At 43.7% G+C, this 23,036-nt stretch overlaps 1 protein-coding gene across 2 annotated transcripts in view; it reads right to left on the bottom strand.

Annotated features, from left to right (window-relative positions):
- Positions 1–561: 561 nt before the first annotated feature.
- Positions 562–23,036, bottom strand: part of gdap1 (ganglioside induced differentiation associated protein 1) — a 36,334-nt gene continuing 13,859 nt past the window's right edge. Inside the window, exons 3-6 of one of the 2 annotated variants that reach the window (XM_034170263.1) lie at positions 17,908–18,081; positions 17,147–17,241; positions 11,128–11,242; positions 562–1,013 (exon numbers count right to left, since the gene is read on the bottom strand). In XM_034170263.1, the coding sequence (XP_034026154.1) occupies positions 661–1,013; positions 11,128–11,242; positions 17,147–17,241; positions 17,908–18,081 (737 nt within the window). In that variant the 3' untranslated portion in view covers positions 562–660. Of the gene's footprint in view, positions 1,014–11,127; positions 11,243–17,146; positions 17,242–17,907; positions 18,091–23,036 lie in introns of both variants that reach the window. The other variant, XM_034170271.1, reaches the window with a different exon arrangement.

Here is a 23,036-nt window from a genome sequence, read left to right as displayed (position 1 = left end):
CAAAGGCTACTGTACCAAATATTAACATTGTTTTTCACAGATGTTGAAATACTTATTTGCAGCAGTAACATACAAATAAATTATAAAAAAAATCATACATTGTGATTTCCGGATTTTTTTATTTTATTTTTTTTTTTTTAGATTATGTCTCTCACAGTGGACATGCACCTAAGATGAAAATTTCAGACCCCTCCATGATTTCTAAGTGGGAGAACTTGCAAAATCGCAGGGTGTTCAAATACTTATTTTCCTCACTGTATATATATAAAGCAACAGTCATCTGAAAAGTTTAGAGATCTTTAACATGAAACGTGTACAGTGGCAGCCTAAAAAAGCATATCATTCTGAAAAATGTTGCCTTTTCTCCATTCTTATTTAGACCATTTGAGAAAAAGACAATGGTGCTCAGATAGAATGAAAGAAACTACTTGGACACAGGCCCTAACATGGTAGTTTCTACATGCAGACATAGAATTGCAGGACTTTGAGGACCACTAACATGAAACCTTAATATACTTAAAGGTAAGAGGTTTAAGAGTTTTAGATAATATGACTCCTTTAACTGAATTCAGCTGGATCTTGTGTTCAATTTCTCTTATCCATTTCTGACTCTCTCCTCTCACCTCCAGTTCAAAATAAACTTCACACCTGTAGTTTCCCTCAGCTGAAGACAGTCATCTTCTTTTTCATGTAAAGGAAAGCGAGGTACGTAGCTCCTCCCAGAATCCCTATCAACAGAGTTGTGCCAACAATAACTGGTGCATTCTTCCGGGCCACGCGAAACGCTACCGGAAGGATGGCTGAAATTAAGATGTTGTTGACGTGACCCAGAACCCTCCGGAAGGCTGGGCGTTCCACCACACGCTCGTAGTATGTCTCCAGATTCATACGGGTACCATTTCCCCAGTAGCGGCAAGAGAGGCCGAGAAACTTCAGGCGATGTAAGGTGACAGCCAGAGACACATCTGCCAAACTGAAGAAGTCGCCACACAGCCAAGACGGGTTTCCTTCTTCTGTCGGGAGAAAAAAACCAAGACATTAGGTTTAAAAAAAAATAATAATTTGGTTTAAATTTAAGTTTCTTTTAACAGGTGAGCAAATAAACAAAAGCACTTGTTTTAGATTTTAGGGTAATTTGTGCGTGTTCTTTCCAAAAATATTTTTCTGAAGTGTAATGTTGCACATTAATTGCCTGTCAATCAAAGTGTCAATAGCTTCTAATGAGCCGGGGGGTGCCTTGATTGGAGAGTGGTGTCAACTCAGAAAATGGCACCATTTTGGTTTCAACTGTACTGAATGGACCTTTAATGTTTTCAACATTTTTTAAAATCATTGAACCACATACAGCAACACATCCAGGTACAGGTGTTATCAAAATAAATATAAAAATAGTTAAGCTATCAAATTTACATAAATTTACAATTTATGATTTTGTTTCATAAATTTAAAGAAGAGGAGGTTAAAGTCATAGTCAACGTAATTAAAAAATGTGTGGAAGTCATGTGTTTACATTCACCAGGTGCTTTGAACAGTCAAATTGACTGAAACGACATAATGAAATGTACAACGTTTGCACAGCTGACAAAGAAATGGCTTTTATCAAAGCAAGTTTGCACCCACCACTGATGAATGTATGTGTATGAGAGCGTGTGCACGTGAGAGCACAGAGTGCAGGCGTCTGAAAAGTATGATTTGTATATATGATGTATGTATGTGCCTATGTGTGAGAGTATAGCGTGAAGATGTTTGAAAAGTGTGACTATATATATATATATGATGAGTGTGAGTGTGAACAAAGTGGTATCTTTTGTATGTGTGAATTGATAAAATGTTGAAAGTTTTTATGAATGGTATATTTGAGGGGCGAGGTATGATATGTTTACAGTATGAATAATCTTTGTGCTAAATGGATTTTCTTTTCACTTACAAACTCTGTCACTCACAGTTAGACATCAACCTGTCCAGGGACTACAGGTGGAAAATAGTATTTTTGCTATAACCTGGCACAATGCATCTGTCCTGTTTTTAGGTCAATGTACAACCCCTGGCAAAAATTAAGGAATCACCGGCCTCGGAGGATGTTCATTCAGTTGTTTAATTTTGTAGAAAAAAAGCAGATCACAGACATAACACAAAACTAAAGTCATTTCAAATGGCAACTTTCTGGCTTTAAGAAACACTATAAGAAATCAAGAAAAAAATGTGGCAGTCAGTAACGGTTACTTTTTTAGACCAAGCAGAGGGAAAAAAAAATATGGACTCACTCAATTCTGAGGAAAAAATTATGGAATCACCCTGTAAATTTTCATCCCCAAAACTAACACCTGCATCAAATCAGATCTGCTTGTTAGTCTGCATCTAAAAAGGAGTGAACACACCTTGGAGAGCTGTTGCACCAAGTGGACTGACATGAATCATGGCTCCAACACGAGAGATGTCAATTGAAAAAAAAGGAGAGGATTATCAAACTCTTAAAAGAGGGTGTTGTGTGGGCCGCCAGAAGAGGAGGTACTGCTGGCCCACCACCAGAGGGCGCCCTGCCTGAAGTGCGGGCTTCAGGCACGAGAGGGCGCTGCCGCCACGGACACAGCCGGGGGTGACAGCTGTCACTCATTATCTCATGACAGCTGTCACCCATCTACGCTTCATCATACTACTCCATAAAACCCGGACGTCATCTCCACCTCATTGCCGAGATATCATCTACCTGTGAAGGTAATTCTCTGCTAAACTGAAAACACTGACTAATAGTCTGAACTTCTTTGCAGCTGTTTTCCTGTAAGTGTTTCCTTATCTGTGGGATTGGCGTTTGGTGTGATCAGCGACGGCTTCGCTTCACACTCCAACCAGATAAGTGGTTAACAGGAGCTGCACGAGTGTGTGATTAGAGGTGGAGGTGACTTTCCACCTTCTGACTGTTTTTGTTACTGGGTGTGCACACACCCACATCTCACTGTTTGTGCTCCTCACCAGCAGTACCAGATCCGACAGTCGGGGACGGTGATCACCTGGGAATTCGGGACTTGGCGGCTCCAGTATTCACCAGGTTCGGTGGCGGCGGAAATCGTGTGGTTCCGGCTCTTCTCAGGACAGACGTCTTCTATCCTCGAGCCTGCCCACAGGTCACCTTTGTGTATTGACTGCTATCATATTCTGAGATTGTCTGTATAGTCGTTGTGCACATTCACAACATTAAATTGTTACCTTTTGGCTCATCTATTGACCGTTCATTTGGGCCCCCTGTTGTGGGTCCGTGTCACTACACTTTCCCCAACAGGATATCTCGGCCAATGTCATGGATCCCGAGGGGCGTCAACCATCTGTTGGACAGCCAATGGAAGAGCAGGGTGCACAGGCGTCGGCTGGAGGCGTGATTGGTGAGTTGCAGCATATCCTCACCGCCTTTACCGCTCGGATGGACCTGATGACCGAGCAAAACATCATCCTTAATCGCAGGATGGAGGCTCTCACCGCGCAGGTGGAAGCGCGCGCTCAGGGCGCTGCTGCAGCTCCTCCTCCTGCCGACCCGGTGCCGAATACAGACATTCCACTTGTCATTCATCGACCCCCCCATACATAAGCATACATAAGCCCCCCAGAGCCGTACGGACGTTGTGAGTAGACGTGCGCTGACTTTCTTATGCAGTGTTCGCTCGTCTTTGCACAACGTCCCGTGATGTACGCGTCTGATGCCAGCAAGGTGGCTTACGTGATTAATTTGCTTCGGGGTGAGGCACGCGCTTGGGCTACAGCGCTTTGGGAGCAAGGTTCACGGCTCCTTACCACTTATACCGGGTTTGTGAGGGAGCTCAGGACCGTTTTTGATCACCTTAACAGAGGCGAAACCGCGTCTACCGTGCTGCTGTCAATGAGACAGGGGCGTCGGAGCGCAGCCGAATATGCAGTCGACTTCCGCATCACGGCTGCGAGGTCTGGCTGGAATATGACTGCGCACCGCGCCGCCTTCATAAACGGACTGTCGTCGGTCCTGAAGGAGCACCTGGTGGCTAAGGAGGAACCGTGGGATTTGGCTGAGCTTATCGATTTGGTTATATGGTTGGACAACCGGTTAGAAGAACGCCGACGGGAGCGAGGCGAAGGGCGTGGTCAGGCACAAGCCGTCCCTCTTCCTCCCGGGTCCGAAAGGGAGCCGTCTTCCCCACGCTCCACAGCCACAGCGCTCCGTGTGGCTACAGCTCCCCCTGCTGACGGTGCTAGGGACACGAGCAGGGCCGCATTCAGACAGAGGAGGCTGGTCCATGGGGAGTGCTTTGTCTGCGGCTCGAGTGAGCATCAGCAGAGAGACTGCCCCAAACGGTCAAAATACAAACGCCCGCCCTTAGAGACTGGGCTGAGGGGGGGGTCAAAACATTCACGTGGGTCATACACATCTGTCTACACGACTCCCAGTTAAAATCCTGAGCGGGGATTTAACCCTTCAAGCCCCAGCACTGGTGGACACGGGGTCAGAAGGGAATCTGCTGGACAGCAGATGGGCAAGGGACGTAGGGCTCCCTCTGGTGGCGCTTTCTTCGCGAGCACTAGATGGCACTCTTCTCCCTTTTATCACACACAAGACACTACCTGTAACCCTGGTAGTGTCTGGGAATCACCGGGAGGAGATTGAGTTTTTTGTAACTCCTTCTACCTCCCGCGTGATTTTGGGCTTCCCATGGATGATTAAACACAATCCCCGGATTGATTGGCCGTCTGGGGTTGTGACTCAGTGGAGCGAAACCTGCCACCGGAATTGTTTAGGATCCTCGGTTCCTCCCGGTGTAAATGGTAATGAGGAGGTTAAAGTCCCTCCCAATCTGACGGCGGTGCCGGTTGAGTACCATGACCTTGCTGACATCTTCAGCAAGGATCTGGCGCTCACCCTTCCCCCGCACCGTCCGCACGATTGTGCCATTGATTTGGTCCCGGGCGCTGAGTACCCGTCCAGCAGGCTGTACAACCTCTCACGTCCTGAGCACGAATCAGTGGAGACCTACATCCGGGACTCATTAGCTGCCGGGCTGATCCGGAATTCCACCTCTCCGATGGGTGCAGGTTTCTTATTTGTGGGCAAGAAAGACGGCGGACTCCGTCCATGCATTGATTACAGGGGGCTGAACGACATAACGGTTCGCAATCGATACCCTTTACCCCTGTTGGATTCAGTGTTCACGCCCCTGCATGGAGCCCAAATTTTCACCAAACTGGACCTTAGGAATGCGTATCACCTGGTTCGGATCTGGAAGGGAGACGAATGGAAGACGGCATTCAACACCCCATTAGGTCATTTTGAGTACCTGGTCATGCCGTTCGGCCTCACCAACGCCCCCGCGACGTTCCAAGCTTTGGTAAATGACGTCTTGCGGGACTTCCTGCACCAATTCGTCTTCGTATATCTGGATGACATACTCATCTTTTCCCCGGATCCTGAGACTCATGTCCAGCATGTACGTCAGGTCCTGCAGCGGTTGTTGGAGAACCGGCTGTTTGTGAAGGGCGAGAAGTGTGAGTTTCACCGCACCTCTTTGTCCTTCCTGGGGTTCATCATCTCCTCCAACTCCGTCGCCCCTGATCCGGTCAAGGTTGCGGCGGTGAGAGATTGGCCCCAACCAACAAGCCGTAGGAAGCTGCAACAGTTCCTCGGCTTTGCAAATTTCTACAGGAGGTTCATTAAGGGCTACAGTCAGGTAGTTAGCCCCCTGACAGCCCTGACCTCTCCAAAAGTCCCCTTCACCTGGTCGGATCGGTGCGAAGCCGCGTTCAAGGAGTTGAAACGCCAGTTCTCGTCTGCACCAGTTCTGGTGCAGCCCGACCCTAGCCGCCAGTTTGTGGTTGAAGTGGACGCCTCTGACTCAGGGATAGGAGCCGTGCTATCCCAGAGTGGGGAGACCGATAAGGTTCTTCACCCGTGTGCCTACTTTTCTCGCAGGTTGACCCCCGCTGAACGGAACTATGATGTCGGCAATGGAGAACTCCTTGCGGTGAAAGAGGCTCTTGAGGAGTGGAGACACCTGTTGGAGGGAGCGTCTGTGCCATTCACGGTTTTCACTGACCATCGGAACCTGGAGTATATCAGGACCGCCAAGCGGCTGAACCCCAGGCAAGCCCGCTGGTCACTGTTCTTCGGACGTTTTGACTTCCGGATCACCTATCGCCCCGGGACCAAGAACCAGAGATCGGATGCCTTGTCCCGGGTACACGAAGACAAAGTCAAAACTGTGCTGTCGGATCCACCGGACACCATCATTCCGGAGTCCACTATCGTGGCCACCCTCACCTGGGACGTGGAGAAGACCGTCCGGGAGGCCCTGGCACGGAGCCCGGACCCCGGAACTGGTCCAAAGAATCGTATGTACGTCCCACCAGAAGCCAGGGCTGCAGTCTTGGATTTTTGTCACGGTTCCAAGCTCTCCTGTCATCCAGGGGTGCGAAGGACTGTGGCAGTTGTCCGGCAGCGCTTCTGGTGGGCGTCTATGGAGGCCGACGTCCGGGAGTATATCCAGGCCTGCACCACCTGTGCCAGGGGCAAGGCAGACCACAAAAGGTCCCAAGGACTTCTCCAGCCACTTCCTGTGCCTCATTGCCCCTGGTCCCATATCGGCCTGGATTTCATCACGGGCCTCCCGCCGTCCCAGGGCAACACCACCATCCTCACGATAGTGGACCGATTCTCCAAGGCTGCCCACTTCGTGGCCCTCCCGAAGCTCCCTACGGCCCAGGAGACAGCAGACCTCCTGGTCCACCACGTCGTCCGTCTGCATGGGATACCAACTGACGTAGTCTCGGATCGTGGTCCCCAGTTTTCCTCTCAAGTCTGGAGGAGTTTCTGCAGAGAACTGGGGGCCACCGTGAGCCTCTCGTCCGGGTACCACCCACAGACGAACGGACAGGCAGAACGGGCCAACCAAGAGTTGGAACAGACCCTCCGCTGTGTGACATCCGCGCACCCGACGGCCTGGAGTAACCATCTGGCCTGGATCGAGTATGCACATAACAGCCAGGTGTCTTCTGCCACTGGCCTCTCCCCATTTGAGGTGTGTCTGGGGTACCAGCCCCCATTGTTTCCCGTGGTGGAGGGAGAGGTCGGTGTGCCCTCGGTCCAGGCCCACCTGCGGCGGTGCCGTCGGGTGTGGCGCACCGCCCGTTCTGCCTTGTTAAAGGCCCGGACGAGGGCCAAGGCCCATGCAGACCGCCGGCGGTCCCCAGCCCCTGCATACCAGCCCGGGCAGGAGGTGTGGTTATCAACCAAGGACATTCCCCTGCAGGTGGACTCCCCCAAACTGATGGACAGGTTCATTGGACCATTCAAGATCGTCAAAATCCTCAGTCCTGCTGCAGTGAAGCTCCAGCTCCCAGCTTCACTACGGATCCACCCTGTTTTTCATGTCTCCCGGATTAAACCACACCTCACCTCACCCCTCTGTGCTCCCGGTCCGGCGCCACCTCCTGCCCGGATCATTGACGGGGAGCCGGCTTGGACAGTGCGCCGGCTCCTGGACGTCCGTCGAATGGGCCGGGGGTTCCAGTATTTGGTGGACTGGGAGGGGTATGGACCCGAAGAACGCTCCTGGGTGAAGAGGAGCTTCATCCTGGACCTGGCCCTCCTGGCCGATTTCTACCGCCGACACCCGGATAAACCTGGTCGGGCGCCAGGAGGCGCCCGTTGTGGGGGGGGGTCCTGTTGTGTGGGCCGCCAGAAGAGGAGGTACTGCTGGCCCACCACCAGAGGGCGTCCTGCCTGAAGTGCGGGCTTCAGGCACGAGAGGGCGCTGCCGCCACGGACAGCTGTCACCCATCTACGCTTCATCATACTACTCCATAAAACCCAGACGTCATCTCCACCTCATTGCCGAGATATCATCTACCTGTGAAGGTAATTCTCTGTTAAACTGAAAACACTGACTAATAGTCTGAACTTCTTTGCAGCTGTTTTCCTGTAAGTGTTTCCTTATCTGTGGGATTGGCGTTTGGTGTGATCAGCGACGGCTTCGCTTCACACTCCAACCAGATAAGTGGTTAACAGGAGCTGCACGAGTGTGTGATTAGAGGTGGAGGTGACTTTCCACCTTCTGACTGTTTTTGTTACTGGGTGTGCACACACCCACATCTCACTGTTTGTGCTCCTCACCAGCAGTACCAGATCCGACAGTCGGGGACGGTGATCACCTGGGAATTCGGGACTTGGCGGCTCCAGTATTCACCAGGTTCGGTGGCGGCGGAAATCGTGTGGTTCCGGCTCTTCTCAGGACAGACGTCTTCTATCCTCGAGCCTGCCCACACGTCACCTTTGTGTATTGACTGCTATCATATTCTGAGATTGTCTGTATAGTCGTTGTGCACATTCACAACATTAAATTGTTACCTTTTGGCTCATCTATTGACCGTTCATTTGCGCCCCCTGTTGTGGGTCTGTGTCACTACACTTTCCCCAACAGAGGGTAAATCATCACACATGATGTTGGTTGTTCACAGTCAGCTGTGTCTAAACTCTGGACCAAATACAAACAACATGGGAAGGTTGTTAAAGGCAAACATACTGGTAGACCAAGGAAGACATCAAAGCATCAAGACGGAAAACTTAAAGCAATATGTCTCAAAAATCAAAAATGCACAACAAAACAAATGAGGAACGAATGGGAGGAAACTGGAGTCAACGTCTGTGACCGAACTGTAAGAAACCACCTAAAGGAAATGGGATTTACATACAGAAAAGCTAAACGAAAGCCATCATTAACACCTAAACAGAAAAAAACAAGGTTACAATGGGCTAAGGAAAAGCAATCGTGGACTGTGGATGACTGGATGAAAGTCATATTCAGTGATGAATCTTGAATCTGCATTGGGCAAGGTGATGATGCTGGAACTTTTGTTTGGTGCCATTCCAATGAGATTTATAAAGATGACTGCCTGAAGAGGACATGTAAATTTCCACAGTCATTGATGATATGGGGCTGCATGTCAGGTAAAGGCACTGGGGAGATGGCTGTCATTATATCATCAATAAATGCACAAGTTTATGTTGATATTTTGGACACTTTTCTTATCCCATCAATTGAAAGGATGTTTGGGGATGATGAAATCATTTTTCAAGATGATAATGCATCTTGCCACAGAGCAAAAACTGTGAAAACATTCCTTGCAAAAAAAACACATAGGGTCAATGTCATGGCCTGCAAATAGTCCAGATCTTAATCCAATTGAAAATCTTTGGTGGAAGTTGAGGAAAATGGTCCATGACAAGGCTCCAACCTGCAAAGCTGATCTGGCAACAGCAATCAGAGAAAGTTGGAGCCAGATTGATTAAGAGTACTGTTTGTCACTCATTAAGTCCATGCCTCAGAGACTGCAAGCTGTTATAAAAGCCAGAGGTGGTGCAACAAAATACTAGTGATGTGTTGGAGCGTTCTTTTGTTTTTCATGATTACATATTTTTTTCCTCAGAATTGAGTGATTCCATATTTTTTTCCCTCTGCTTGGTCTAAAAAAGTAACCGTTACTGACTGCCACAATTTTTTTTTTCCTGATTTCTTATAGTGTTTCTTAAAGCCAGAAAGTTGCCATTTGAAATGACTTTAGTTTTGTGTCATGTCTGTGATCTGCTTTTTTTCTACAAAATTAAACAACTGAATGAACATCCTCTGAGGCCGGTGATTCCATAATTTTTGCCAGGGGTTGTATTATTGTGCACTGTTCCTGAGAAATAAAATCATACCATACCATACCTTTTTTTTTTTTCGACTCGTCATGTCGCCATTCTCTCTAATAAAGGCACTCTACGGGGGGTGATAGCGGTCAACAAGTATCTTACCTATGTCCTGAAATATTATTTTTTAGGTACTAATTGCTTTTGTGTCACAATTCTGTCATCTAAATCCAAATACATTTTAAAATTAATTAAATCCCTATCAATGTGCTAAGAAATTGTCTGTTGGCAGAACTGTCTGTTTCAACTCAAACTGAATACCAATATTGCCTAACATTTTTAACAACCCTTCACGGTCAGAATTTTGAATTAAACATTAAATAAAGATATTATATCACTGATCTAATGGACAATATGATCCAGGTGAGAATTTTTAGATCTTTTAATTTTTCAGTCAGTGTTGTTTTTAATACCTTGATTTATTTGACACAAAGGTGAAAGTCTCTAGATGTAATGTTTTCAATTTAAGTGTTCCAGCAAAATGGAAATGCATCATAATTTGTAACGGTAATGTGTTATTGTTTATACTGCATGTTTTATATAATTTATATGTATTAAAGTGTTATAATAAAATTTGGAACTTATTTTTCCACAAAAATGTGTTTTAATACTACAGTTTAGGGATGTGAATTTGTAATTATCAGAAATTGGTTTGGTAAATCGTCAAATAAAAGTAAATCTTTTTAGACCTTGTCCCATAACAACAGTGATCAGTAGTCAGTTATTCACCCAAAAATAATCTACTGTGTGCCAGTATAAAAGCACGTAGCCACACAGCCACTAACTCTGTCCATAACAATCTGCTACCAGAGGCAACCAGAGTTCAGAATGCTGAATGTTGCTTTGATCCTATAAGCAAAATCACAGGACTCTCGATCAAAGGTCAGTACAACAAATAAATGTCAGGATCCATGTCTTGATCCAGATCACACCAAAAACTGTTCTGCCCCTCCACCAATGTTCATTAAAATTGGCTCATTATTTTTGTGTGATCCTGTTAACATTCAAACAAGGTAACATACAGCAAACTGAGCAAACAAAATCTACTCTGTAACCAGTAAATGTATTTCTGTGTTTGCTGTTCTCCACAACACACAATAACATCTCTCACTCAGGGCATGCTGGCTCACCGGGCAGTGCAGACGTGCACGTATATGTGCACAAACTAATCGGCACATGGGAAAGAACTAATCAAGTCATGTGAATATTTTGCAGCTCATGATGTATAAGTAGCCACATTTTAGTGCCCAATGCAGTAAAACACTCAGTAACGTGGGACCTGCCTCCTCTGCTCCACAGAATAAACTGCAGTCAAGACAGACACTGCAGTGTGTCTGCTGTTCTTCTGCTGTCTTACCTTGACACTTCTATGACACAACAGGGCCCAATGGGTTTATTTTCTAGTGGTTGTCAGTTGCTGTGGATACCTGGTGTCTCTTCCACTCTTCTCTGCAGTTCTGTCTCCACCTGGTCCATCACATTCTCCAGCTCATCCAGAAGCTTCTTAAGGTACTTCATGTTGTCATGGTCAAACAACTTGGACTGCAAAAACAGTTTCACATATGATAGTTTGTGAAACAGTTAGTCAAATGAGATATTTCAACCAAAATATTATTCAATCCACATTCCAGAACAGGTCATAAGTTACACCAACTTCTGCACATTCAGTGACCACCTATGATGCTACTTGATAAAGCTGCATAACTGATAGCTTAACTGAAGGGGAACTTTCATACTATTCATTACTCTTTCACATCTCGACAGTTATGAAAGAGTAATGAATAGTACAGCTCACATGGACCGAGTGTTTAGTAAGGTTGTGAAGTTCAACAATTCAAGTGCCTTTGTCAGTGAGGAAAGCAAAGTTTGTGGTGTTTTAGGGTACTGGTGCTTTTAGTTTTACTCTGTGGTTCTGAGACTTGCATGCCATCAGGCAAGGACTGGGTGTCTTTGGTACTGATTCTCTTCTGAGGATCTTTCAGTACCATTGGATTGACTTTGGCAATTTAGTGAGATTTAGATGAGGCATGTCACTTGCATTGTCAGAGCAGTTTCAGTCATCTTCAGCATTATGACCATGTGGCATGTTTCTGTGAACGTGATGCAGCACACAGGTAGAGTACCTCAATGTTAAGGACCACAGCAAGTGAAAAAGACCAAGGAGATGCCTATGTGTCACTTGGCTGTAGCAGATAGATTGCTACTTTTAAGAGGTGGAGATGGACTGGGTGTCTGCCTGGGTGGTTGCTATCCATGATCCAAGGTGGCCTCATAGTGTGGTGAACCAGGTAGCATGCAGCACCAGGAAATCCACCCAAACCTAACCTGACTGACTGACTTTGACATTGCAGATTATGCTGATTTTATGGAATTAATGGATGTCTTGATTGCAGTACTTGTTTTATCAAGACTAACATCTAGGCAGTGGTGGGCACAGTTCCGCTAATCCGCTAACCGCTAATTATCGAAGCTAATGTTTTAATTGTCAGATTAGCTTTTCAGATAACTTTGAACACCATCAATGGACTAATTATATTCAGATAAATTTTGGTCTGATAAATTTTATACTGCTAACATATTTTTGCAGATCTGATGAGAAAAGCTTAACAGTTACAAACATTTATGAAGCCTGAAATCAAAGATTTAAGCAACTACCTGTTAAATGTTTTGTAGTAGATGTACACTTCCATCCTCTGCAAACAGAGGAGAGCTGGTTCCAGGAGAAACCACTCTATCCTCTGCAAGCAAAGGAGAACTAGTCACAGAAAAGAAAAAAGCTCATTTCTTTTAACTCCATACTGATGCACTGGCAATATCACCCAAGTCATCCAGAGACATACAGTTTTAACTTATGGTTAAAATTTTAACCAAACTAATTTCGGACAGTTATTTAAATTAACATCACATCTGAAATTTTATGAAGGGAAAATATCAGATATATGTTTTAGTTTTAAAGTAATGCACTAATTTTGAAGGTTTTTCGTGTGGACATGCTTTGTTGAGGTGCATTATGAGTAACCTCAGTACATTCACGACAGTAGAAATGCATTTGAGACGCTCTGATCAGGCTCCACATGGACAACAGCATTAAACTCTTTGTATATTATGCCTAAAACTCTCGTGAATATATTCTCTGGGTTTATAGACGTTATGTTATTGTGTATGTTTTACGTAAAAAGGCCAGAAGAAGCTCAGGTTGCTTCTCCATTATTTTCAATTGAAATCATTGTGAGCTGCAATTTGCTTCCTGTTTGTTCTTTAATGTCCTCCTGCTTATGTCAAACACTGTCTGTTGTCTTTGTTCCAGAGTAATATATATAAGATGTCTGAAATTGAGTTTGCGTTTATTAAATTCCACGCAGCTTAAATGTAGCTGACACGGATTATCTAGAATTTTTGTTTTGGCAAGTTTTCACGGTCTGTACTGCCATCTACTGGCCAGTAGTGTTCATGGCAGTATGAGCGTCTGGATGCCAGGAGATGGAAGTGTTCTATTTATTTTGACCCCGGTTATATCAGACGGGTGTCTATCACAAGTTGACTTTTTGGCTTTTGTAAAATAAAAATAAAAAAAGTAATATTTTCCAAAAGCACATTTATATGTAAACACCAACACACAACTCACATTAATGTGTTGGTTTTTACATAGAATGAATGAGTCAACCAATCAGTGTTAGCGGAGGTACGTTTTACCCATAATCCCTTTGGCATCTGTCTGATACAAAACTTCAGAATTAGTGCATTATTTAAAATTAAAGATATATATTATAATTTAAAACAAAAACAGAAGAGTTCACTGCGCTTCTGTATAGCACAGACAAATCTGGTGCAACCAGATAGGACTAATTTGTAAAAGAGAAAAATAACTGGTGCAACACAGAAATAAGTGCCGGTTATTTTTCTCTTTTACAAATTAGTTTTCTCATTAATTAGTTTTCAAATTAATTTTCTCTTTTACATATTATATTTTAACTTTGTACAAATGACAGAATTTACATTAATGGAATTATTCTATCAGTATTAATTTTATTTATAAATCAAAACCATAAGTCAGCACTGCTTTATTTTTCAAGACCTCCACTTCACGGTGACACTGCTACTGAGCAGAGAGTTGAGCTTCAGTGCTCTTCTCAACTGCTTCACTCCTGCAAGCTATATAGTAAACAGGAGCTTCCAGCAGTGGGTAGAGCGCTCAAAGATGGAAGTGCAGACTCATTGTTTTGGTCTGTGGTTGTCTTTGATGCTACCAGAAGCGATTGTGGTGTTAAAACTCAAAATCAGCTTGTTAGTAGTTGCAAGTGTACCGGAGACAATGCTGGAAGTTATCGGTTAGCTGTAGCTTCCGATAAATTTTTGGCTAGCTTATCGGTTTAGCTTTATAAAAGATAACTTTTCAGTTAGCTGGTTATCTGTTATCAAAGCTAACTTTTTGGTTAGCTGTGCTCACCACTGCATCTAGGCTTCCAATGGCTTCCAATGACTTCCTGGACTCGGCCATCAAAAGTGTATCTGTGAAGTAAATGCGTCAAATGTATAGAGGGCTGTAGTTTTCCCAGCAGTGACATTTATGTCCATGGGACATTGGCCTTTCATAACAAGATATACCTGGCAAAAGCTTATGGACTCATGAGGTCGCTGGATAGAGGTGTTTCACAATGCAGAAGGTTTTGCAGGAGAATGAAGGTGTTATGTGTCGGACGCAGCTCGGAGAACCGACCAGCGTTTGAAGGACCCAGTATGAAATAAGCAGAGCACGGTACAAAGGCTAACTGAATTTAATACATAACAGTGATACAAAAATAACAGAAAGTGCGGTCTGGCGTGGTGCGCTCCCAGCAGCGCTAACGGTCCGGAGTCAGAAGCTGTTCGGACCCAAGGACCCCGCCGACACCCCCCAGGTGGCCGCAACAAACCGAGTCTGTGAAAGAAGGAACCATTATGTGAGACCACACTCTACACACAGAGAGAACACTTAAAGGTGTACAAACAGCAAACACTTCCTGGCTTGATTACTAATCAGCTTCCCAACCTGCAGGCATGGAACATCCAGTTCACATAACTCCACTGCAGTGGAAGCCGATACATGACTAACATACAGCTCAATATAAAAAGGTGTGAGGGACACCACATTTACTGACTGTATAAATGTTAGTCACAAAATTTAACGTACCTCAGGAAGTGTGCTGACGAGCGTGAGACCTCACCCCCTCCTCTTTCACAGACCGTGCATCAAACCCTGGACGTTCTCTGCATCCACTGATGATGAGATGGCTCCCGAGACGACGATCTCACCCGTCTGGTCACAAGGTCGAGTCTCTGGCAAATACACACTGTATACTCCAGTCTTAAATGCCACCATGTTCCAATCCATATAGATGCACCTCAGCTGTGAGTCCTGAGGAGCCGCAGGTGATCAGGGTGAGGTCCTGATAACCTCAGCAACACAGCCACTCAGTCCCAAATGCAAGCCACCTGGAAGGAAAAACAAAAGACAGAAACAAAAAGGCAGCCAGGCCCCCCAGCCATACAACAGAAGGTCCAAGTCTGTAGGGTCACCATTGTTCCAGTCTCAATCTGGTTGTGAGACATAGACATAAACCAGTGAAGTAAGTCAATGATTGGATGTCTTTGCTAATAGACCTCACCGGAGGATCCTTGGGTACTGTTGAAATCACTGCCATATGAACAGTTACTTTGAGAGTCTCAAATGAGGAGTATCACTTGCATCATGAGAGAACATTACCCATGACACTTTGGCCATGTGGCTCATTTGTCTGCGCATCATCCAGAACACTCAGTGTTGAGGAGCCCAACAGCTGAAAACAGCTAAGACAATGCCCACAGCAAGCAGATGAGTACTTTTGGGAGGTAGCAATGGATCAGTTCTTTGCCTGGGGGGTTAGCAACCAAGACCAAGGGCAGTTCTGTAGTGATGACACACAGCACTTTGTTACAAAACCTGACCTGACCTTTCCTGGTTTTGGAAGAGATTGTGATTGTACTCTAAATTTGCATTGGTTGACACACTTTCCTGATCCACTGATGATGACCTGTCATTATCATGAATTGATATCCTGCACATAAATGGTGTAGTTCCACCCTCAGGAAAGTGGTGGCCTGGAATTAGAGAAATGGACTTGCAACCAATTCCCCCTTGAGCAAAGTCCTTAATTCTCAAGTTGCTCTCTATATGCAGTTGATCACCTTACAATTACAGCACCCTGACATCAGAATCTTACAACTTACATTTTTGCACAATCAATCAAAGATGGTATTTATCATTATCCTGAAGTCTGCTTTAAACTATAAAGATAGTCTTTACTGCAGTGGTGGGCACAGATAACCAAAAAATTAACTTCGATAACAGATAATCAAATAACTGAAAAGTTATCTTTGATAAAGATAAAACAATAAACCACCCAAAAATGTATTGGAAGTTACAGATAACCGATAAATTCCAATATTGTCTCTAGTACATTTACAAGTACTAATAAAACTAATTTAAGTTTTAATGCCACAATAGCTTCTAGTAATTTTAAAAGTAACAACAGACCCAAACAATGAGACCACACTTTTGTCTTTGAACATTCTGCCCCTGCTGAAAGCAGTTGTTCACTACAGAGCTCCCAGTAGAGACACTCTGAGAGCAGCCATAAAGCCAACTCTCTATCAATCACAATGCTCCGGTCAGGCGGAGGTCTTGAAAAATAAAGTCATGCTGACTTATGGTTTTGATTTATAAATAACATTAATACCGATATAATAACTCCATTAATGTCAATTCTGTCATTTGTACAAAGTTAAAATATAGCATATATATTTTAATGTTGAATAATGCACTAATTCTGAGGTTTTGTAACAAACACAGACAGATCGCAAAGGATTCTGGGTAAAAATGCCTCTGCTAAACACTGATTGATTCAGTCATTCATTATGTAAACCAACACGTTAATGTGACATCTGTCGTGTGTTGGTGTTTACAGATAAATGTGTTTTTATAAAATAGCCTTTTCGCCTTTGTCTACAGAGGATAGAGACACTTTTCATAGAAGTAGCTCTATTCTGTTAGCAGAGGGTATAACTGTACATCTGTTACAAAACTTTTAACAGGCAGCTTCTGAACTGATTTTAAATTTTAAAAATGCTTGTCGCTGTTCAGCTTTATTTACTTTGTTTATCGGTCTTAAAGTTACCAGACAAAAATTAATCGGAAGATAATTGGTCCGATGATGGTTTTTAAAGTTATCTAAAAAGATAATCCAATAATGAAAACATTATCTTCGATAATTAGCTGTTACCGGGTTATCGGAAGTGTGGCCACCACTGATTTACTGTTACGCTGAAGTTCCCCTTCCAACTTATAAGTCGTTTTGAATAAATGCATAGGACAAATGAATGTAATATAATGTCAATATTATATAATGTCATGTAATTTGGATGACTCACCTTCAAGCGTCTCTGTTTCGACATGTAAGCGTCTTTAAGCTCTGGGTTCTGCTCTGCCAGTTTCTTCAGCTCTGACTCTGTGTTTCCGATCTGTGCTGTTACACACAGATACACACAGTGTGACTTTCTGTGTCACACAACATTAATCCATTAGGATTTAAGTCTTCCTATCTGTACTCTTGTTCTATTGTTCCATTTAAAGGGGTCAAACTGTATGGACATGGAAAACTGCAGCTCCTTGTCATTTAAAGCAACAGCTACAGAAACAAAGTGTTTCTTAAATTGCTGCTTTGCTTTTTGTTTTGATATTTGTTTTATAGGATGTATTTGCTATTATTTTGGGTTCCAAACTTAAAAATCTGTTTTTTAGATGGCATCTGGTGACTATCAAAATCTTGAAAAGCTGTATATACAACAGAAGAAATATATGCAAGAAGGAAAGGTGATGTAACACAGTGGTAAAGATACCACTGTCCCAGGTTTTTTGAAACGTGTTGCAGGCATCCATTTCAAAATGAGCAAATATTTGCACAAAAACAATAAAGTTTATCAGTTTGAACATTAAATATCTTGTCTTTGTGGTGTATTCGATTGAATATAGGTTGAAGAGGATTTGCAAATCATTGTATTCTGTTTTTATTTCCATTTTACACAACTTCCCAACTTTATTGGAATTGGGGTTGTAAGTCACCCTTTAAATCGAGCCTCCTTCAGATCAGAGCGCAGCCATGCACACATTATGACACCTTTGAGAGCCTTACTTCGAATGCAGGCGGCAGCATACGCTGGTATGTGGGAGTCCACAGTAATTTCGGGGTGGAGGATGCAGCCGTGAGTGTAGGCATCCATCTGCAGTGAGTCCAGTAGCTCTCTGTAGTGCTGAACTCTGTGGTAATATGTACTGCCCTCTTCTGGGATCAGCTTGGGAGTGCCTTCTGCAGACAAAAATAACATTCAGTCTGTTCTTATGGATTTTCTTTTTCCGAATGAATAAAATGGAATCAGTTTTTTTTTTTTTCCTTCAGTGATCGGGTTTAGGGGATGTTCATACACTGTTAGCTTCAGATTCTGAGAAAATATCAATAGTGTATGTTATGTAAAATTGATATACATGTGCCTAGGATTAATAACTGCTTGCTTACCAGATGTTCACATCATCAGACAATGCTATATTGGACCAAAAGAAACCAAAAGAAAATGAAATAATAAAAGAGTGAGAACACAAAATAAAAACCAACAAATGTATGATGACAAACACAAAAAAACAATATATCATATTAGTCCAAATATAAGACAGCCCTGAGTAAAAGACGCCCCCGCTCACCCCCGTTCAACACATATTTTTGGACAAATAGTTTCAGAACACAATTTTGTTTTGTTGTATAAAAGAAATCGAATACAAAAATATACTGAGTATAAGATCAGTGGTCAAATAAACGGTTCAAACTGGAGCCTAACTTAACTCCTCAGGTCATCATTTCAATCAGCCGATTCCCCACAGCTGCAACTTTCTGCACATACAGGACTTTTTAGAAGGCTAAACTTCCAAAAGCTCCTCAGAGATTCATATTAAGTAGGGGTGGGCAATTAGTTTTCCCTAAGGGGCCACATGAGTAACAGAAAATATTGTAGCAGGCCGGACCAATACACTGAATTTAATTCTGTTCAATTTTCTCTCTTCCTAAAAAGCAGTAAATTGTATTGTTTTGACAAGTGATTACGCAATGAAAAAGTGAAGCAGTCTCAGTAAACACACCAACATTATATAATTTACTGTATTCTATCAAAATTCCCCAAAACAACAGTGAGCAAACCATTGTTTTGTTTTTTTTCCAAAGACCAGCATTCAGTCAACGTCATACAAAATGCCTTGTGCTTTTAGTCTAACCACCTCATTTCAGTTCTTTTTTCCCCAACTTTTTTTTTCACAGCCAGATGACAAACTGTTCACATCTAACTTTTTATAGAAACCCTTTTGCGATCATGTCCCAGAGTTTAAGGTAAAACAAGGCAGAGTCAGCAAAGAACACAGCACATTGTTCTCGTGCTGGACAAGATTATATTTTACTCATGAGTCACTGCTGCTCTTTTCTAAAGCAAAGTCATATTATTGGAAATCTTTACACATTATTTAAATACTTCAGGATAAACACATTTTAATGAGATAGCTTTTCTTCAACTTTTACTTCATTCAATACTAATTAAAATCTATTAGCCTAATTTAAAAGACATATTTGCGAGCTTTTATTTGCTGCCGTTTTCACAAATGTTCACACACTCAGTTTAATCTGAACAGCAGAGCTGCATCAGACACTTTAACACCGTTAGACAGAGTGTAAATGTAAACTCGTCATTAAAAGTTTAATTATTATTCCTATCAGCATGCAATGCCCAACTCTGTTATTAAAGGATGTTTAAAGCAATTACATCCATCCATCCATCCATCCATTTTCTTCCGCTTTATCCTGAGTCGGGTCGCGGGGCAGCAGCTCAAGCAAAGCCACCCATACCTCCCGATCCACACACACCTCCCCCAGCTCCTCCGGGGGAACCCCAAGGTGTTTCCAAGCCAGCCGAGAGATGTAGTCCCTCCAGCGTGTCCTGGATCTTCCCCGGGGCCTCCTCCCGATGGGACATGCCCAGAACACCTCTCCAGCGAGGCGTCCAGGGGGCATCCGGAAAAGACACTCAACTGACTCCTTTCGATGTCGAGTGACCAAGCTCCTCACCCTGTCTCTAAGGGAGCGCCCAGCCACCCTGCAGAGGAAACTCATCTCGGCCGCTTGTACTCGCGATCTCATTCTTTCAGTCATGAGCCAAATCTCATGACCATAGGTAAGGATCGGAACGTAGAGCGATCGGTAAATTAAAGCAATTACAGAGATTTAAAATACTTTAACTGTTTCAGTGGCCAAAAACAGAGAAAAAGCCAAACAAATATGACAGGGTCATCCCAACCCCACTATCACTGAGTGCTTGGACCATAATGAAGAGAAGTTATGTAAAGTGCTGAGAATGAAAAGGAAGAATGTAAACATTGTACAACGTGGTGTGATTCTGTTGTTCTCTTTATTAAGGTCAAATCTCTGCTGATGCAATTTTAGCAGCCAAAACATTGTGGGTCTGTTGTTGAAATAACACAAGGGAAGGGTGCTTTGTACTAACAGCAGCAGTCAGGAGGATGAATTCACTCTGACATGGGAACAGCAGCACAGGGGCTCCTCAAAACATTGTATTTAATGGTACATAACTGTCATGTATTGTGTAATTTGGAAATGTTTATGCTGATTATTGTGGTGATCTCATTAGTGTTATACAAAAAAAGTGACTGTGGTGTAAATGCAGAGAAGCAACATTTGGCACTATGAGTGTAAATCTGTAGTTCCCCACTTATTTTCTTTGGAGATCTAAATAAGAGGATCTAAACTAGAGACATTCGTCACGAAATGCCCCATGCGCAGTACTATTTTCCATGTAAAGTGCAGTAATATGTACATGTGTGGGGTAGGTATTTAGTTGAACCCTCATGTGTTTGATGTTAGGGCCCGGTCCCACTGGGGAGAGGATTAATTGCGCATGAATTAAGTACACAAATTACGGGCATTCGTTGTTGTCCGCAACAAAAATGGCTAAAAATGACAAATGTCCTAGCATGAATTATGGATATATTAATATTGTATAGTGAATATACGAGGTCTGTCCGTAAAGTATAGGTCCTTTTTATTTTTTTCAAAAACTATATGGATTTCATTCATATGTTTTTACGTCAGACATGCTTGAACCCTCGTGCGCATGCGTGAGTTTTTCCACGCCTGTCGGTGACATCATTCGCCTGTGAGCACTCCTTGTGGGAGGAGTCGTCCAGCCCCTCATCGGAATTCCTTTGTCTGAGAAGTTGCTGAGAGACTGGCGCTTTGTTTGATCAAAATTTTTTCTAAACCTGTGAGACACATCGAAGTGGACATGGTTTGAAAAATTAAGCTGGTTTTCAGTGAAAATTTTAACAGCTGATGAGAGATTTTGAGGTGATTCTGTCGCTTTAAGGACTTCCCACGGTGCGAGACGTCGTGCAGCGCTCTCAGGCAGCGTCATCAGCCTGTTTCAAGCTTAAAACCTCCACATTTCAGGCTCTGTTGATCCAGGACGTCGTGAGAGAACAGAGAAGTTTCAGAAGAAGTCGGTTTCAGCATTTTATCCGGATATTCCACTGTTAAAGGAGAATTTTTTTAATGAAAGACGTGCGGGCGGATTGCAGCGTCGGCTCGCAGCCGCCGCGACGCTCCGTCACAGGAAAAACACCTCTGCTGGAAGCTTTAAGGACAAGTTGGAACATCTCCAGCTGATAAACAATTTCTCATATACTCACTCCACTGAAAGCCATCAAAAGCCAACTGGATTTTAACAAATGGTTATCAACACGGAGGTGTTTTTCCTGTGCCGCCGCGCCGCGTCGGCTGCGTCCCGACGCACGGACCCGTCCGCACGTCTTTCATTAAAAAAATCTCCTTTAACAGTGGAATATCCGGATAAAATGCTGAAACCGACTTCTTCTGAAACGTCTCTGTTCTCTCACGACGTCCTGGATCAATAGAGCCTGAAATGTGGAGGTTTTAAGCTTGAAACAGGCTGATGACGCTGCCTGAGAGCGCTGCGCGACGTCTCGCACCGTGAAAAGTCCTTAAAGCGACAGAATCACCTCAAAATCTCTCATCAGCTGTTAAAATTTTCACTGAAAACCAGCTTAATTTTTCGAACCATGTCCACTTCGATGTGTCTCACAGGTTTAGAAAAAATTTTGATCAAACAAAGCGCCAGTCTCTCAGCAACTTCTCAGACAAAGGAATTCCGACGAGGGGCTGGACGACTCCTCCCACAAGGAGTGCTCACAGGCGAATGACGTCACCGACAGGCGTGGAAAAACTCACGGATGCGCACGAGGGTTCAAGCATGTCTGACGTAAAAACATATGAATGAAATCCATATGGTTTTTGAAAAAAATAAAAAGGACCTATACTTTACGGACAGCCCTCGTATGATGAACAATCACGGTTGTATAACGCATGTAGCGAGGAAACTGATTTGACACATTGCAATTATCACAGCAGTATTACGGGTGTATTATGAATGCATCGCGCACGTTTGCACATGCACGGCACCTGCATTGCGGTCATAAAAGAAGCACACTCGCTCCTTTCGGCATCACTATTCACATCAACAATACAGTCTCTGGAGCATTTGCTGGACTTGGACAAGTTGACTGGAGTAAAGAAGCAGTGAACAGGGCGAGTGGTGACGTCAGCGGATCGCATCAGAGCGCAACTCGTCTGAACGATTATAACAAGAAGTTAAATCTGTTATAAACATAGGAATAAATACTGTAACAGCTGCAGACAAGAAGTAAAAAACACACAACTGTTTTATCAAGCCTTGACAATGTAAACAAGTCAAATAATTACCTTTTTAGACGGCTCAAAATGCTTTCTGCAGCTTTCTGCACACGAAGCAGCTTTCTCTGTGATTCAGGAGGTGATTAGAGCCGTTTTCAACAGCCAATTTGCAGAATAAAATGATTATTCCGCCACAAAATAATTATTTTATATAGGCAGCGTCGAGTGCAGAGCACGTGGCAGCCGGTAGAACAAAGAACGGCGTCCAGCTGTGAACACAGCGCATCTAATTTGCATCCGCCGCAAATCAGATGCAAAGCAGACGTAATAAAAATGCTTTATTCGTGGCCAGTCTGTATGCAGTCGCTACAACTTATTTTAGTCCGTGATGTGGACATGATGGGCATGCAAAATATCTGTTTTATACACTGTCCCAGTCTGCTGCCAAACCGCAAATCCCTGTCAGTTGCGGATATCAGCAGATGACGGCGAATATACAGTGC

The sequence above is a fragment of the Thalassophryne amazonica genome, chromosome 1, assembly GCF_902500255.1.
Source record: "Thalassophryne amazonica chromosome 1, fThaAma1.1, whole genome shotgun sequence".
NCBI classification, from domain to species: Eukaryota; Metazoa; Chordata; class Actinopteri; order Batrachoidiformes; family Batrachoididae; genus Thalassophryne; species Thalassophryne amazonica.
Note: the sequence above shows the minus strand (reverse complement) of the source record. Positions and strands in the feature narration are given on the sequence as shown.